General features: G+C 33.4%; 1 protein-coding gene across 4 annotated transcripts in view; it reads left to right on the top strand.

Moving 5' to 3' along the window:
- LOC149770708 (uncharacterized) overlaps window positions 1-16814 on the top strand; it is a 140042-nt gene that overhangs the window by 113342 nt on the left and 9886 nt on the right. For all 4 annotated transcript variants that reach the window (XM_089949208.1, XM_089949205.1, XM_089949206.1 and 1 more), the window contains exons 20-21: window positions 1562-2051; window positions 12335-12381. In XM_089949208.1, coding sequence (XP_089805334.1) covers window positions 1562-2051; window positions 12335-12381 — 537 coding nt within the window. The remainder of the gene's footprint in view (window positions 1-1561; window positions 2052-12334; window positions 12382-16814) is intronic.

The following is a 16814-nucleotide window of genomic DNA, read 5'->3' as shown; positions in this document are numbered from 1 at the left end:
CACATACGAGAATTTCATTCAAACATTGGAGGAAAGTTTGATGGGAAATGCGCCGTCAAAATTGTTTTAAACGTGGTTTCCATTAGAAATGTTTTGACTTCCATTGTAAATGTATTGAAAACTTATCTTATCTTCTGTAGAATATCTGTGTCACTTTTGGGCAGGCTTAGGATGGTTTCAATGAATATACTCAATCAGCATTTAGTCCAATGTTGCTCAACTGTCATTAATGTGACTTTATCAACAAATCTGAAAACCTGTATTAACCTTCTTCCCCAAAATCTATATTTGCTAATTGTCCCATATTTGGTCAAAGTCCCAGATGCAGGTCCTATAGCTGTGATGTCGCCTTCATATATATATATATATATATATATATATATATATATATATATATATATATATATATATATATATATATATATATATATAACAGATCTACATGTAGTTTTACCTTCTTCCCCAAAATGTATAAGCTGATCGTCACAAGGTTTGTCAGAGTGACTGATGTGACTCCACAAACACTGGTGTGGCTTTCATAGCAAAATATTTAATTGATATTCACCTTCTTCCCCAAAGTTATGAGATCATTTTCAAACGCTTGTTCAGAGTGATTGTTGTGACATTTTTTGAAACATTCAAACGATTCAGTATGGTATCAATGCTTGTGTACGTTCTGTTGTAAGATTGGATGAGAGGGGGTTGAGAGTTAGCATGAAATGGATACCCTTGTTGGTCTTCTTCGTTTTATATTCCAGGAGGGTTCCTCCGTCCTCTGTCGAGGAGTCTAGTTTTGTTAATAAGCTGTTCATTATATTAGTAACAATGGCCATACCTGATGGAATATCGTATAGTTTGTAGGTTTTCCCAATCACTTGCTATAGAAGTCACACTAAGACTTCAGGCACAAATTTGTCTTAATAATAAATTATGCTAAATATTATCAAAGTAGGCTTGAACGTTATAGAGAAACTTAAATAGACCTTTCATCTATTTTGCTATGAAAACCATATCATGGTATATTTCTAGAAGTTTATATGGCTGCATACCCGAGACCTAAATCTCTCAAGTATCTGTTTTCCTTGTGACGGTAACTTCAAACATGACTATATATATATATACAGGCACATACCATTTGCAAAGACAAGTGTTGCCTAATTTGAAAACATCTGACCGATATCAAATCTTTCTGAAGTTCAACAACAGGATCTATCCACATGATCAACCAGAAGTGCTGACATCAAGCCAATAATAAAGATTTTATGTCATTCAATATGTTGACGAAACCTTGATTTCATAAAGTGAATTAATAATTATTAACATTCTTATAGGGTATATAAGTTTGAAAATAATGTATGTTACGCAAGCTCTAACAAGGCCGAGGGTATCACAAAAGCAAGCCATTGTTCGATATCCATGCATTATTAATGGTAAAACATGCAATCCTATCTTTGATCAAACTGTCATAATAGATGTTGTTTCAACATGTATTTCCTTTTTATTTTGGAAGCAGTGCAACAATGTATATATAAGTTAATATTGGTTTTATGTTTCTTTGTAGCAAATGAAAGATCCAGTTGAGCAAATATATTCTCCGGCATCAGGTCAAACTGCACATGAGGAACAGCAGTTGACTTTGCCTCCAGGAAAGAAATATCATGCTTTTTTCAGTTACGCAAGCCCAGACATACAGTGGGTAAAGGATACTGTTAAAAGACTAGAAAACGATCATGGATTTGTTTGTTGTGAATATGATCGAGACAATACTCCAGGAACATCATTATTGAAATTTGCTAATGATAGCATAAGAAATGCCTACAAAACTGTTGTAGTTATGACTAAAAAAGCCTTCAAGAGTGGTTTTGTTCAACATGAAATTCAAATGGCCTTGCTTCAAGGTTTTGATGAAGGTAGAAACTGTTTTGTCCCAATATTACTGCAGGACTGTAATGTACCTGATCACCTTCGTGTCCTGAACTATGTTGATGCTCGGAATTCCAGTCAGAGAGGCATTTGGTGGCCCAAGTTACTAACGGAGCTGCAGACTCAAGGTGAGCAAGCATTTTACTTTTTATGCTAATTTAAATGTTTGTAACATCAACAAGTTAGCAGCTTTATTTGCAGCTTCATCAAATTGTCTTAATCTGTTTTACTTGACTAGAGGTAAATTTAAATTATTTTAAAGTATTTTGCTTAAATTCATTCACTGAGTAACACTGGACTCTCGTCTTGAAAGTTATAAATAATTTTGATCATTAAGATTCAGATAAGATAGTTCATATAACTGTCAGTTAATCAGTTGGTTATAATGATATCGGGCATTTCAGCATACCTAAAGTTTCCATTTCCAATATTGAATCATGCATACCGAATTCGACTGACTGACAAAAATAAAATACTACAGTGCTTACCATTTGAAAAGAGACAATTGTGACCAGAATATTCTGTTCACAATACTATTAATTTTGGACACACAGACTGTCACACTGGATACCACCCCATGTCTTCTGCGCACAGATTTGAAAACATGTAATGTTTATTCATCAAGGTATATAAATGAAATACATTACTTTGGATTGTTTATGTCAGGTGTTCAATCGAGTAATCAGGTTAGGTTTATAGCTGCTCTTACAAAATTCAATGTAACAGTGCCAATTAATGGCAAGAGATATTAAGACAACTAAACTGATCTTGTAAAACATTTAGTAAAAAAATTAGTAAAGTTCAACATTTTATAAAAAATAAGTTATTATATGGAAGAGAAACAACAATGAATAGGATGTAATGTGTTCTTGATTATGGGGAAGAATTACTGAAGAATTTCGAAACAGACTATATGTCTGGAGAATTTATGAGAATTTCGTTCTAAAGGCAATTTGACACATCGGGTAGCATGGGGAACAACTTCGTGCAAAATTGGAACTTGGATTAAGATGCAGAATTGTTTTAAACTATACATTTCCATCATTTATATAATGCATGTATTGGTATGATTCTAAAAAACACATAGTAAATAGGATTTTCTGGATAACAGGTTCAAGAAGGTCATGTAGCGGGTCTTCAGGTTGACATTTAGAAATTAAATTTTCATATGCATTTCCAGTTGAAATGTGGGATATTTTTTTGCATTTTATGAATATCACTTTCCTTAATTAAAGTATGATCGTTCTTTCTTGATACAAAATGGATTTTTTTACTAAAAGTACCCACATGATGCAATGGTGATAGAATGAATAATTGCACAGAATTGGCCTACATGGTGGTAATGATAAATGTATATGGCTCATTAATAGTTTCTTCATCACTTCACTTGGTGACCACATGCTGTATTGCTCAAATAACTGTGGAAGTTGTTTTGAATAATTATCACCACTTTGATAGACAAGATTTTTACATTGATATAAGCCACTTTATTTGAGACAGTTTCTTGTATGAAATATAATTATTTCAAACTGATTCGAATTTGCTTTTTTGTTTAAAAGTTATGTAATATGATAACCTTGCATCAATGATTAATTATTTGTGTCAAAGCTGACATGAAGATCCTTCTTCATACCTTAATATCATGGTCACATTTTAAAATTTTACCCACCAACATTGTGACATGTTAGAAACTTGATATACGCTTTTTCGACCAACTTTTATAGAAATCTGTGGATGATACATTTTTCATCTTTTATAGAAATCGTGTGGATGATAAATTTTTCAATTTCTATAGAATTAAGTGTGGATGTTATATTTTTCAGCTTCATGCAAATGATGGTCATCTAAACAAATGCTAAACAAAACTTGTCCATACTTTATTCTAAACAAAACTTGTCCATACTTGTTCTAAACAAAACTTGTCCATACTTTATTCTAAATAAAACTTTACAAATTTGTGAAGGAAAAAAATCCAACCAGATGTCAGGGCCCAGCAACATAAATGTGGCATCATCCCTGTCCCCATGACATAACATACATCAGAAAAACTAATACAGCATGCATGTCTGTTTAGTGGCTACTTCTGTATTGACTCATGACGAAACGTTGATCAAATTCATGTACACATATCTGTTAGCAGATACACATGAAGTAATCATCATACTTTACTGCATAAGTACTCCATGTACCTTCGATATTCATTGTCAAAAAAGTTATTTCGCAAACTACATTTAGTATTTATTAAGTAAATAGCATATTTAAATTCACAAAAATGAATAAATACAAACCCTTTAAAGACACGTACAGCTAAAATAATTTCGAGAAAGAAAATAAACTAAAATTATTAACTGGCTAATAAAAGCCAGAACACCATACCATTTAGCACACATATACAATCATGGGACATAATGACATATGACACTACTCTTTAGTACAGATATACAGTCATGGGACATAATGACATGCAAAACTACCCTTTAGTACAGATATACAATCATGGGACATAATGACATGTGACACTACCCTTTAGTACAGATATACAATCCTGGGACATGATGACATGTACTATGGAAATCAAAACAATATGCAACTATATTTTATAATCCCAATTAATCTTTTGACATAGAATAGGGAATAATTATTAAGTTACTTAAATTAGAAATTAAACATATCACGGAAATCATTTTTAATACATAAAGTTCTTCTGCCTCATGAAACCACGAATCGTTAAGAAAATGTCATAATTGGATGAGCTCAGAAATTCTGAATGAATTATATTTAATTCCTTCCTTGATGCATATAAATAACTGGATATATTGAAAGTAAAAATAGAGAGTATTGCTGTAAATGTGAGCAGAATGGTGATATATATCCATATTCTGCCTTTATCTTTTGTCCATGATTGTAGATTGTATGGATCAATTGTAAATAATATGTTTCAAAGCTAACCTTTGTCCATGAATGCAGATTATGCATTAAGCAAATGTTCATTTGTAAACAACTTCCTTACTTGAATTTGAGTCCAGGACATATGATTTTCCCCAGTAATTTCAAATTCCATACACAATGCAACCAAATAGCCTCACAATATATGTCTACATGAAGATCTTATCAGTGCTGTATTATATGCGTTTCAATCTCACTTTATTTAGGAGGCCCCGGGTGGAGGTGGGTGGGGCGGATGGTATTAAGGTTTTGCCTTTATTGATCACTACCATCTCAGCTCTGTCTACGTGGGTTCACGTCTTGGGAACTTCCTATGAAGTACGTGAGAAAGATCACCAGTAGCTTTCCTTGAGTTGGTGTTTCTTACTGATTTGTTGTTTTAGCCCTCCCTCCATCAGTTACATTAGCCACCATGTAATGCGAACCCACTGATACATATTTGTTTCAATCCACAACAACAACTCTCTATATTAGACCTCGTATATTACATGTCCAACATGAGACTTATAATACAGGCTAACCCTAACCCAACAGCAGACTTATATGTCCGTATACTACATTCAAAAGTTTCACATAAACTTTTCATTCCCAACAGGTGATTTATGACTTATCCATTATTGCACCACATTCAAAAGATTAGCATTACATGTCCAATAGCAGACTAGTATGTCCTTATAACATATTCAAAAGTTTCACTTTCATATACCCAACTACTGACATATAATATATTCCATCTCATACCATATCATAATGATGTAATTACACATGCAAGATCAAGATGATGTCAGCCAATCACAGTATAACTACTTAATATCAGTGGAGTCCCATTGATGTAAATTTAGGGTTCATTGTCAAACACAAGGAATCATGGATCTGACAAGGCAAGACATTACTCACTATTCTTAACCCAAAGACTCTGAAGTCAAAGAAATGTTAAATACATAATAACCTCCCAACTCTGAGACCAGCACACTTTAGAATTATAACAAAACAGTTCAAACAATGTCCATATATAATCATTATGTCCAAATATAAATATATAACACATACTTTAAACTTTCGTGACCCAAACATTTTCCACCTCAACTACACTGAGAAACTGCAAGTGGACATAAATGTTCCTCACTGAAGTGCAGCTACAATCATGGGACATAATGACACGTGACACTACTCTTTAGTACATATATACAATCATGGGACATAATAGCATATGACTCTACTCTTTAGTACATATATAGAATCATGGGACATAATGACACGTGACACTACCCTTTAGTACATATATACAGTCATGTGACTGTATTATATTTGTTTTACTCACACTGTATTCAGGAGGCCCCGGGGGGAGCGGGTGGCGCCGATTGGTATTCAGTTTTGCCTTTACTGATCACTACCATCTCAGCTCTGTCCAAGTGAAGCGTAACCATTGCTGAAAATGTGTTTCAGTATACGACAACAACTCACTTTATTAGATCTTGAACATTCCATGGCCAACAGCAGTTATATTATATGTCGGAATACCACATTCAAAAGAGTCACTTATACTTTTCATTCCCAGCATGTGACTTATGACTTATCCATCATTGCACACATTCAAAAGTTTAACTTACACATCATATGTCCAACGGCAGACTAGTATATCCTTATACCATATTCAAATGTTTCACTTACATGATATGCCCAACTTCTGTTGTATAGTATATCCAGTCTTTTACCATATTAAAATGATTCACTTACAAATGCAAGATCAGGATGTTAGTTTCAGCCAATCACATTATACATGCTTAATAACAGTGGAGTCCCTTTGATCTAAAGTCAGGGTTCATTGTCAAACACAAGGTATAATTGCTCTGACAAGGTCAGACATTACTGCCTACTTGCAACCCAAAGACTGCGAAGTCAAAGATATGTTAAGTACATAATAACCTTCCAGCTCTGAGATCAGCACACTACAGAATTGCAACAAAACAAAACGATGTCCATAAACAGTTATTATCTATCACACATACTTTAAATTTTCATGACCCAAACGTTTTCCACCCCAAATACACTCACTCAGTTGCAGCTGAACTGCTACAGTATAAGAAGAATGTTTCAGTTAGTGTGTCATCCACACAGCAGTTGTATTACTACAATGCAATAAGTGTGTGTGTTTGTGTGTGTGTTCGTCCGGGTTAGTCTGTCATCCACAGCAATTGTATAGATACAGGTTAAAAAGGCATGTGTGGGTTGTACTGTTGCAATGTATGAATTTTGTGTAAGTTTTTTTCTGGTTAGTCTGTCATTCATACATCAATTTACTGTTGCAATGTGAAAATTGTGCGAGCATGTGTTCTTCCTAGTCTTTCATAGTAGTTATATTGCTACATGTCAAAGGGAGTGTGTGTTACAGAAAGTCTGTCATCAACACAGTAAGATAATACATTCAATGTGTATTAGAACAATTATATAGCTATCAACAAATAAACGTTAACCTATTTTATGTTATACTATTATGCTGGATACATTTACAGGTAGATTACAATGGTATGATAGCACATTGTTGACATTACGGATGGCATTTACATTTGCCACTTATAAACACAGCTCTTCTCCACAGGGACTTACCATGGAGACAAGACATTCAATGCGGATATCAAGTAAATAAAGCATGGAATTTATATTGCATACAATCATTACAGGCATACTTCCATAGAGTGTTGAAGGGGGCCAGAATGTTTTACTCAAAAAGTAAAATAGTCTCAATATGGAACAGTACAAGTGGACCTAAACCAAAATGTAATCAAATGAGAGTAACGTATCATTACAAGTGATAAAAACCAATTGAGAGTAACATATCATTAAAAGTGATGCAATCCAATTGAGAGTAACTTACCATTACAAGTGATCTAATCCAATAGAGAATAACGTATCATTACAAGTGATAAAAACCAATTGAGAGTAACGTATCATTACAAGTCATCTAATCCAATTGAGAGTAACTTATCGTTACAAGTGATCTAATCCAATTGAGAGTAACATATCATTACAAGTGATCTAATCCAAGTGAGAGTAACGTATCATTACAAATGATAAAACCAATTGAGAGTAACGTATCATTACAAGTGATCAAATCCAATTGAGAGTGACGTATCATTACAAGTGATCTAATCCAATTGAGAGTAACGTATCATTACAAGTGATACAAACCAATTGAGAGTAACGTATCATTACAAGTGATCTAACCCAATTGAGAGTAACATATCATTACAAGTGATGCAATCCAGTTGAGAGTAAAGTATCATTACAAGTGATCTAATCCAATTGAGAGCAACGTATCATTACAAGTGATCTAACCCAATTGAGAGTAACGTATCATTACAAGTGATCTAATCCAATTGAGAGTAACATATCATTAAAAAGTGATGCAATCCAATTGAGAGTAAAGTATCATTACAAGTGATCTAATCCAATTGAGAGTAACGTATCATTTCAAGTGATACAATCCAATTGAGAGTAACCTATCATTGTAAGTGGTCTAATCCAACTGAGAGTAACGTATCATTACAAGTGATTTAATCCAATTGAGAGTAACGTATCATTACAAGTGATATTATCCAATTAAGAGTAACTTATCATTAAAGTGATCTAATCCATTGGAGAGTAACGTATCATTGCAAGTGATGCAATCCAATTGAGAGTAACCTATCATTACAAGTGATCTAATCAAATTGAGAGTAACGTATCATTACAAGTGATCTAATCCAGTTGAGAGTAACGTATCATCACAAGTGATCTAGTCCAATTGAGAGTAACGTATCATTGCAAGTGATGTAGTCAGATTTAGAGTAACGTATCGTTACAAGTGATGCAATCCAATTGAGAGTAATGTATAATTTCATTTAAGCTTATGAAATAACTGGAAATTCGAATTTGAAAAGAAGTGATATCATCCAAATGAGAATAAGTATACTGTCATGTCAGCCTAAGAAAATGACTGGACATTCGAATTTGAATAAGCAAGTGATGTTATCCAATTGAGAATACGTATACTGTTATACCAGCCTTAGGAAATGACTGGACATTCTAATTTGAATATGCAAGTGAGGTCATCCAATTGAGAATAAGTATGCTGTCAACCATGCCTTAGGAAATGACTGGACATTCTAATTTGAATATGCAAGTGAAGTCATCCAGTTGAAAATAAGTATACTGTCATACCAGCCTTAGGAAATGACTGGACATTCTAATTTGAATATGCAAGTGATGTCATCCAATTGAGAATAAGTATACTGTCTTCCCTGCATTAGGAGATGACTGGACATTCTAAATTGAATATGCAAGTGAAGTCATCCAATTGAGAATAAGTATACTGTCTTCCCTGCTTTAGGAGATGACTGGACATTCTAAATTGAATATGCAAGTGAAGTCATCCAATTGAGAATAAGTATACTGTCTTCCCTGCATTAGGAGATGACTGGACATTCTAAATTGAATATGCAAGTGAAGTCGTCCAATTGAGAATAAGTATACTGTCTTCCTGCTTTAGGAGATGACTGGACATTCTAAATTGAATATGCAAATGATGTCATCCAATTGAGAATAAGTATACTGTCTTCCTGCTTTAGGAGATGACTGGACATTCTAAATTGAATATGCAAGTGAAGTCATCCAATTGAGAATAAGTATACTGTCTTCCTGCTTTAGGAGATGACTGGACATTCTAAATTGAATATGCAAGTGATGTCATCCAATTGAGAATAAGTATACTGTCTTCCTGCTTTAGGAGATGACTGGACATTCTAAATTGAATATGCAAGTGAAGTCATCCAATTGAGAATAAGTATACTGTCTTCCCTGCTTTAGGAGATGACTGGACATTCTAAATTGAATATGCAAGTGATGTCATCCAATTGAGAATAAGTATACTGTCTTCCTGCTTTAGGAGATGACTGGACATTCTAAATTGAATATGCAAGTGAAGTCATCCAATTGAGAATAAGTATACTGTCTTCCCTGCTTTAGGAGATGACTGGACATTCTAAATTGAATATGCAAGTGAAGTCATCCAATTGAGAATAAGTATACTGTCTTCCCTGCTTTAGGAGATGACTTGACATTCTAAATTGAATATGCAAGTGATGTCATCCAATTGAGAATAAGTATACTGTCTTCCTGCTTTAGGAGATGACTGGACATTCTAAATTGAATATGCAAGTGAAGTCATCCAATTGAGAATAATTATACTGTCTTCCTGCTTTAGGAGATGACTGGACATTCTAAATTGAATATGCAAGTGATGTCATCCAATTGAGAATAAGTATACTGTCTTCCTGCTTTAGGAGATGACTGGACATTCTAAATTGAATATGCAAGTGAAGTCATCCAATTGAGAATAAGTATACTGTCTTCCCTGCTTTAGGAGATGACTGGACATTCTAAATTGAATATGCAAGTGAAGTCATCCAATTGAGAATAAGTATACTGTCTTCCTGCTTTAGGAGATGACTGGACATTCTAAATTGAATATGCAAGTGAAGTCATCCAATTGAGAATAAGTATACTGTCTTCCCTGCTTTAGGAGATGACTGGACATTCTAAATTAAATATGCAAGTGAAGTCATCCAATTGAGAATAAGTATACTGTCTTCCTGCTTTAGGAGATGACTTGACATTCTAAATTGAATATGCAAGTGAAGTCATCCAATTGAGAATAAGTATACTGTCTTCCCTGCATTAGGAGATGACTGGACATTCTAAATTGAATATGCAAGTGATGTCATCCAATTGAGAATAAGTATACTGTCTTCCCTGCATTAGGAGATGACTGGACATTCTAAATTGAAAATACAAGTGATGTCACCCTGTTGAGAATAGCTATCTTTTTAATTTAAGCCTTAACAATCTGACTGGAGATTTCAATTTGGATCAACAAAAGTAACCTGTATGTTTTCTTTAATGCATTTAATACACTTACAACCAAACAATAGTTGGTATTATTATCAATGTTAAATATCTTCACCAAACATATCCACGTATAAACCATTGCTAACATAATGACAACATAACTGATTTTAAATGTACACATGCATTTAATATGTTATTATTATTATTATTATTATTATTATTATCCAGTTTTGTAAAGGGTGATTTGGAGCACTTATTTGAGAAGATCTCAAAGGCAGATGACTACACATTTTTTGCAAGAAATTCTATAAGTTTATCTGAGGCATTTATATAAATTTAAATATTCACATGATATCTTACTGTAATTTATCTTAAATGTTGCAATAATTTCAGTCATTCAGGGAGGTCAATACTCTTCAATTGAACCCAGATTTATATCATAAATTTTGAGAAAAATTGACTGCTCATGATCTGCTCATGTACTCGCATCAACAGGTTTATGATAATATATAACTGCTCATGATCTGCTCATGTACTTGCATCATTAGGTGTATGATTGTATATAACTGCTCATGATCTGCTCATGTACTTGCATCATTAGGTGTATGATTGTATATAACTGCTCATGATCTGCTCATGTACTCGCATCATTAGATGTATGATTATATATAACTGCTCATGATCTCCTGATGTACTCACATCATTAGGTGTACAATTATATATATATGCATCAGTCAGAATGAGTCTGTTTTCTCGTTTGTGATCAGACATATAAGTGCATAATTTTGTATACAGTCATTATGACTATGCTGTCTATTTTGCCGTAATTAGGAACCTTTATGAAATTTGATTATCTTCCTAGGTGCATTATACTTAACAACAAAACTTTTCTGATGTTCTGGACCTACTACAGGTCCATAAAACCTCAAAAGTCATAGGGTATATTTCATCTCTAGACCTGACTCCAATCCACGCAAGTCCGCAAAATCAAGCGGTTTATTTCATCTCTGCGCCTGCTACTATTCAATACAACCCCAAACATCAAGGGATATATTTCACCTTAAACTGCCACAAATCCATGCAAATCAACAAACTCAAAGGGTATATTTCATCTGTAGATGTTATTTTTTTGGTGGGGGAGGCAAGCGTCTACATTTTCCATAACTGTAAAATAAATATTACACCAGTGATACTTCATTTATTTTCCTTTTGCTCACTGCCCATGGATTATCACCTGAGAAGGACAGGTTCCTATATATATATATATATATATATATATATATATATATATATATATATATATATATATATATATATATATATATTCAGTATAATAGTATTTTCAAATATTATTGTATATTGTTATGTTTATACAAACATAAATCCTTTATTTCCATCCTACATTTTTCTTGACATCATTAATCAAAACAGATTATGTTCTGCACCAACTTGACATAATTTTCCATTTTCCTAAACATAACCTAACTTGCTGTGTATAATTATCAATCTCGTAATTATATATTTCCCTTGTTGTCTACACATAATTACTGGCTCACTGTATCCTTTCAACATCTTTTAGGGACACTTAGAAGTACAGGCACTGATGGTGTCATCGAAGACAAATATGTAAGTACACATTCAATTTGATCGAAAGAAGACTTGTACAAATAATACCTTCTTATTTCAAGTTGTCTGAGATCTCAGTCACATACCTTGTTAGGACAAATGAGTTTAGATCCCAGTTACATCCCTTATTATGAGAAGAGCTAGATTCCAGTCACATCCGCTGTTATGACCAGTTAGCTTATATCCAATTATTGATCCTTGGGATGGGAAATAAAGTTAGAGGCCAGTCACATCTCAAGTTATGACAAACAAGCTTAGTTCCCTTCTATATTTTTATTTGTTTTTGATTAAAAAATCTGTTTTAGATATTTATGCTGTACTGATGCACATAGGAGTCCTTTTTTTAACCCAAGACAGACAATTTTTATCCAGATGGTCCCGTTGAGATCTGACATTTTGAACTTCCTTTCAGGAAGCAGTCAGAACAAATGTTATGATTGCTGTGTGATACAAATAATATACAACGGTTTGTTATTTCCTTTGTTTAAAAGTTCACAATCAAAGATATGAAACTTTGGTTTTAGTTGTTGTACACTGTACATCTTAAAAGTGAGGAAATTGATCAAGATAACAGTAAAACAATAAAATAACTTGCAGTTGAAGTTAATGGTAATTATGTAATGGCCTTAAATGAGTAATGCAAAGGAGTAAAGCAAAATGTGATTAGTTTATAGTATGTTATGATTTCTTAAAACCGTAATGCAAAGGAGTAATGCTAAATGTGATTAGTTTATAATATGTTATGATTTCTTAAAACCATTCTGAGCCAAAATCTGTGTTTCCTCCGAATGGAGCAAGATTGGTGGATATTTAAATGTCCAGAGGTAATTTTTAAGATAATATTAAATACACAGCTTATGACTTTTATATATATGGTAGTATTGTGACTAAATTATGATTTTGTACTTAAACATCTAGGTGTGTGTAAACATGTGTACCATTTATCAAAGTTTTGTTGTTTGCATCTATATAGCTATAAGACAACTTATTGACTGGGCTTGTGAAAGATACATTTTATAAATAATTGGTCAGTCTTTACATTATATCAATATAGTCGTGGTAAATGTAATTTTGATAACTAGCAAAACAAAAGTTGATACTTCTACTACTACTACTATTTCTGCTACTACTACTTATAATAATATTAATGATAATAATAGAGAGATAGATAATATATAAATAAAATTGATAATACTGTTAATCATGTAGCTGAAGACATGTTTATTATACAGAGAAATGGATACACTGTAACTAGCTATTACTTATATACTGCATGTTTGTCTAATAAACCCATACCATCTTGGTCCAATATTACACGTTTCATAATACCTCGTGACATCGGGAAAGACATTATTATGCAATTGAAGGCTTAGAATGTTCATAGTTCATGGTTTCTAAATATATTTCAGAGTCCAAAGCATCCAAGTATGCTTCAGGGTTATTTGGAGTTCATTACATGTATGTAACTCTCAAAGTTTTTTAAACTCCAGGTTAACAACTATACTTAAAGTCTGAATGTAAAACATTTAGAGATCAAGTGCATGTTAATACACTTAAGAGTCGATTAGACATCCAGGTTCACTTCAAAGCCATTTAGAGTGTAAGGTATTCTATACTAATGTATTGTCCTGGACATGCAAATAATAATTTCGAGTCAAATCATCCAAATACACTTCAAAGCCATGGGAGTATGGCTGGTATTGTCATAACTGTACTATCACGGGATTATGAATAATATTTTCATAATACTCTACTGACAGGTCATTGTGAATGATTATGTCATTACACTGTATTGACAGGGTAGTATGAATAGTAGTATCATTATACTGTACTGACAGGATAGTATGAATAGTAGTTATCAATATACTGTACTGACAGGGTAGTGTGAATAGTAGCATCATTATACTGTACTGACAGGGTAGTATGAATAGTAACATCATTATACTGTACTGACAGGGTAATATGAGTAGTAGCATCATTATACTGTACTGACAGGGTAGTATGAATAGTAGCATCATTATACTGTACTGACAGGGTAGCATGAATAGTAGCATCATTATACTGTACTGACAGGGTAGTATGAATAGTAGCATCATTATACTGTACTGACAGGGTAGTGTCAATAGTAACATCATTATACTGTACTGACAAGGTAGTATGAATAGTAACATCATTATACTGTACTGACAGGGTAGTGCAAATAGTACTTTCATTATACTGTACTGACAGGGTAGTTTATACTGTACTGACAGGGTAGTATGAATAATAGCATCATTATACTGTACTGCAGGGTAGTATGAATAGTACTATCATTATAATGTACTGACAGGGTAGTGTGAATAGTAGCATCATTATACTGTACTGAGAGGGTAGTGTGAATAGTAACATCATTATACTGAACTGACAGGGTAGTATGAATATTAGTTATCATGATAATGTACTGACATGATAGTGTGAATAGTAGCATCATTACACTGTACTGACAGGGTAGTATGAATAGTAGGATCATTATACTGTACTGACAGGGTAGTGTCAATAGTAACATCATTATACTGTACTGAAAGGGTAGTATGAATAGTACTATCATTATACTGTACTGACAGGATAGTGTGAATAGTAGCATCATTATACTGTACTGACGGGGTAGTATGAATAGTAGCATCATTATACTGTACTGACATGGTAGTGTCAATAGTAACATCATCATACTATACTGACAGGATAGTATGAATAGTAGTTATCAATATATTGTACTGACAGGGTAGTGTGAATAGTAGCATCATTATACTGTACTGACAGGGTAGTATGAATAGTAACATCATTATACTGTACTGACAGGGTAGTGTCAATAGTAACATCATCATACTATACTGACAGGGTAGTATGAATAGTACTATCTTTATACTGTACTGACAGGGTAGTGTCAATATTAATATTATTATGCTGTACTGACAGGGTAGTATGAATAGTACTATCATTATACTGTACTGAAAGGATAGTGTGAATAGTAACATCATTATACTGTACTGACAGGGTAGTATGAATATTACTATCATTATAATGAACTGACAGGATAGTGAGAATAGTAACATCATTATACTGTACTGACAGGGTAGTATGAATAGTACTATCATTATACTGTACTGACAGGGTAGTATGAATAGTACTAACATTATACTGTACTGACAGGATAATGTGAATAGTAACATCATTATACTGTACTGACAGGGTGGTATGAATAGTAGTATGATTATAATGTACTGACTGGGTAGTGTGAATAGTAGCATCATTATACTGTACTGATAGGATAGTGTGAATAGTAATCATGATAATGTACTGATATGATAGTGTGAATAGTAGTATCATTATGCTGTACTGACAGGGTAGTATGAATAGTAGTATCATTATGCTGTACTGACAGGGTAGTATGAATAGTAGTATGAATGACATTGTCAATGCACTGTCCTGACATGGTAGCATGACTGGTATTGTCATATTACTGTACTGACAGGGTAGAATGAATGCACTATTTTGATACTGTACTGACAGGGTAGAATGAATGGCAATGTTACAATACTGTACTGACAGGGTAGTATGAACTGCATTGTCATAAGACTGTACTGGCAGGGTAGAATTAATGTTACTATCATCATACTGTACTGACAGGTTAGTATGAATGACATTGTCAACACACTATAATGACATGGTATTATGACTGGTATTGTCATAATACTGTACTGACAGGGTAGAATGAATGCAATGGCATGATAATGTACTGACAGGGTGTTATGAATAGCAGTATCATTATACTGTACTGACAGGATCGCATTAATGACATAGCCATCACACTGTACTGACATGGTAGTGTGACTGACATTGTCAACACACTATAATGACATGGTATTATGACTGGCATTGTCATAATACTGTACTGACAGGGTAGAATGAATGCAGTATCATAATACTGCACTGACAGGGTTGAATGAATATCAATGTCATAATACTGTACTGACATGGTATTATGAATAGCAGTATCATTAAACTGTACTGACAGGATAGTATTACTGACATAGCCATCACACTGTACTGACATGGTAGTATGTCTGGTATTGTCATAATACTGTACTGACAGGGTAGAATGAATGCAATGTCATGATACTGTACTAACATGGTATTATGAATAGCAGTATCATTATACTGTACTGACAGGATAGTATTAATGACATAGCCATCACACTGTACTGACATGGTAGTATGTCTGGTATTGTCATAATACTGTACTGACAGGGTAGAATGAATGCAATGTCATGATACGGTACTGATAGGGTATTATGAATAGCAGTATCATTATACTGTACTGACAGGATAGTATTAATGACATAGCCATCACACTGTACTGACATGGTAAAATTACTGATATTGTCATAATACTG

Source organism: Sinohyriopsis cumingii, unplaced genomic scaffold, assembly GCF_028554795.1.
Source record: "Sinohyriopsis cumingii isolate HCF-2022 unplaced genomic scaffold, ASM2855479v2 utg002465l, whole genome shotgun sequence".
Classification (NCBI taxonomy): Eukaryota; Metazoa; Mollusca; class Bivalvia; order Unionida; family Unionidae; genus Sinohyriopsis; species Sinohyriopsis cumingii.
The sequence above is the reverse complement of the archived record's forward strand: the minus strand, read 5'-3'. Positions and strand labels throughout refer to the sequence as shown.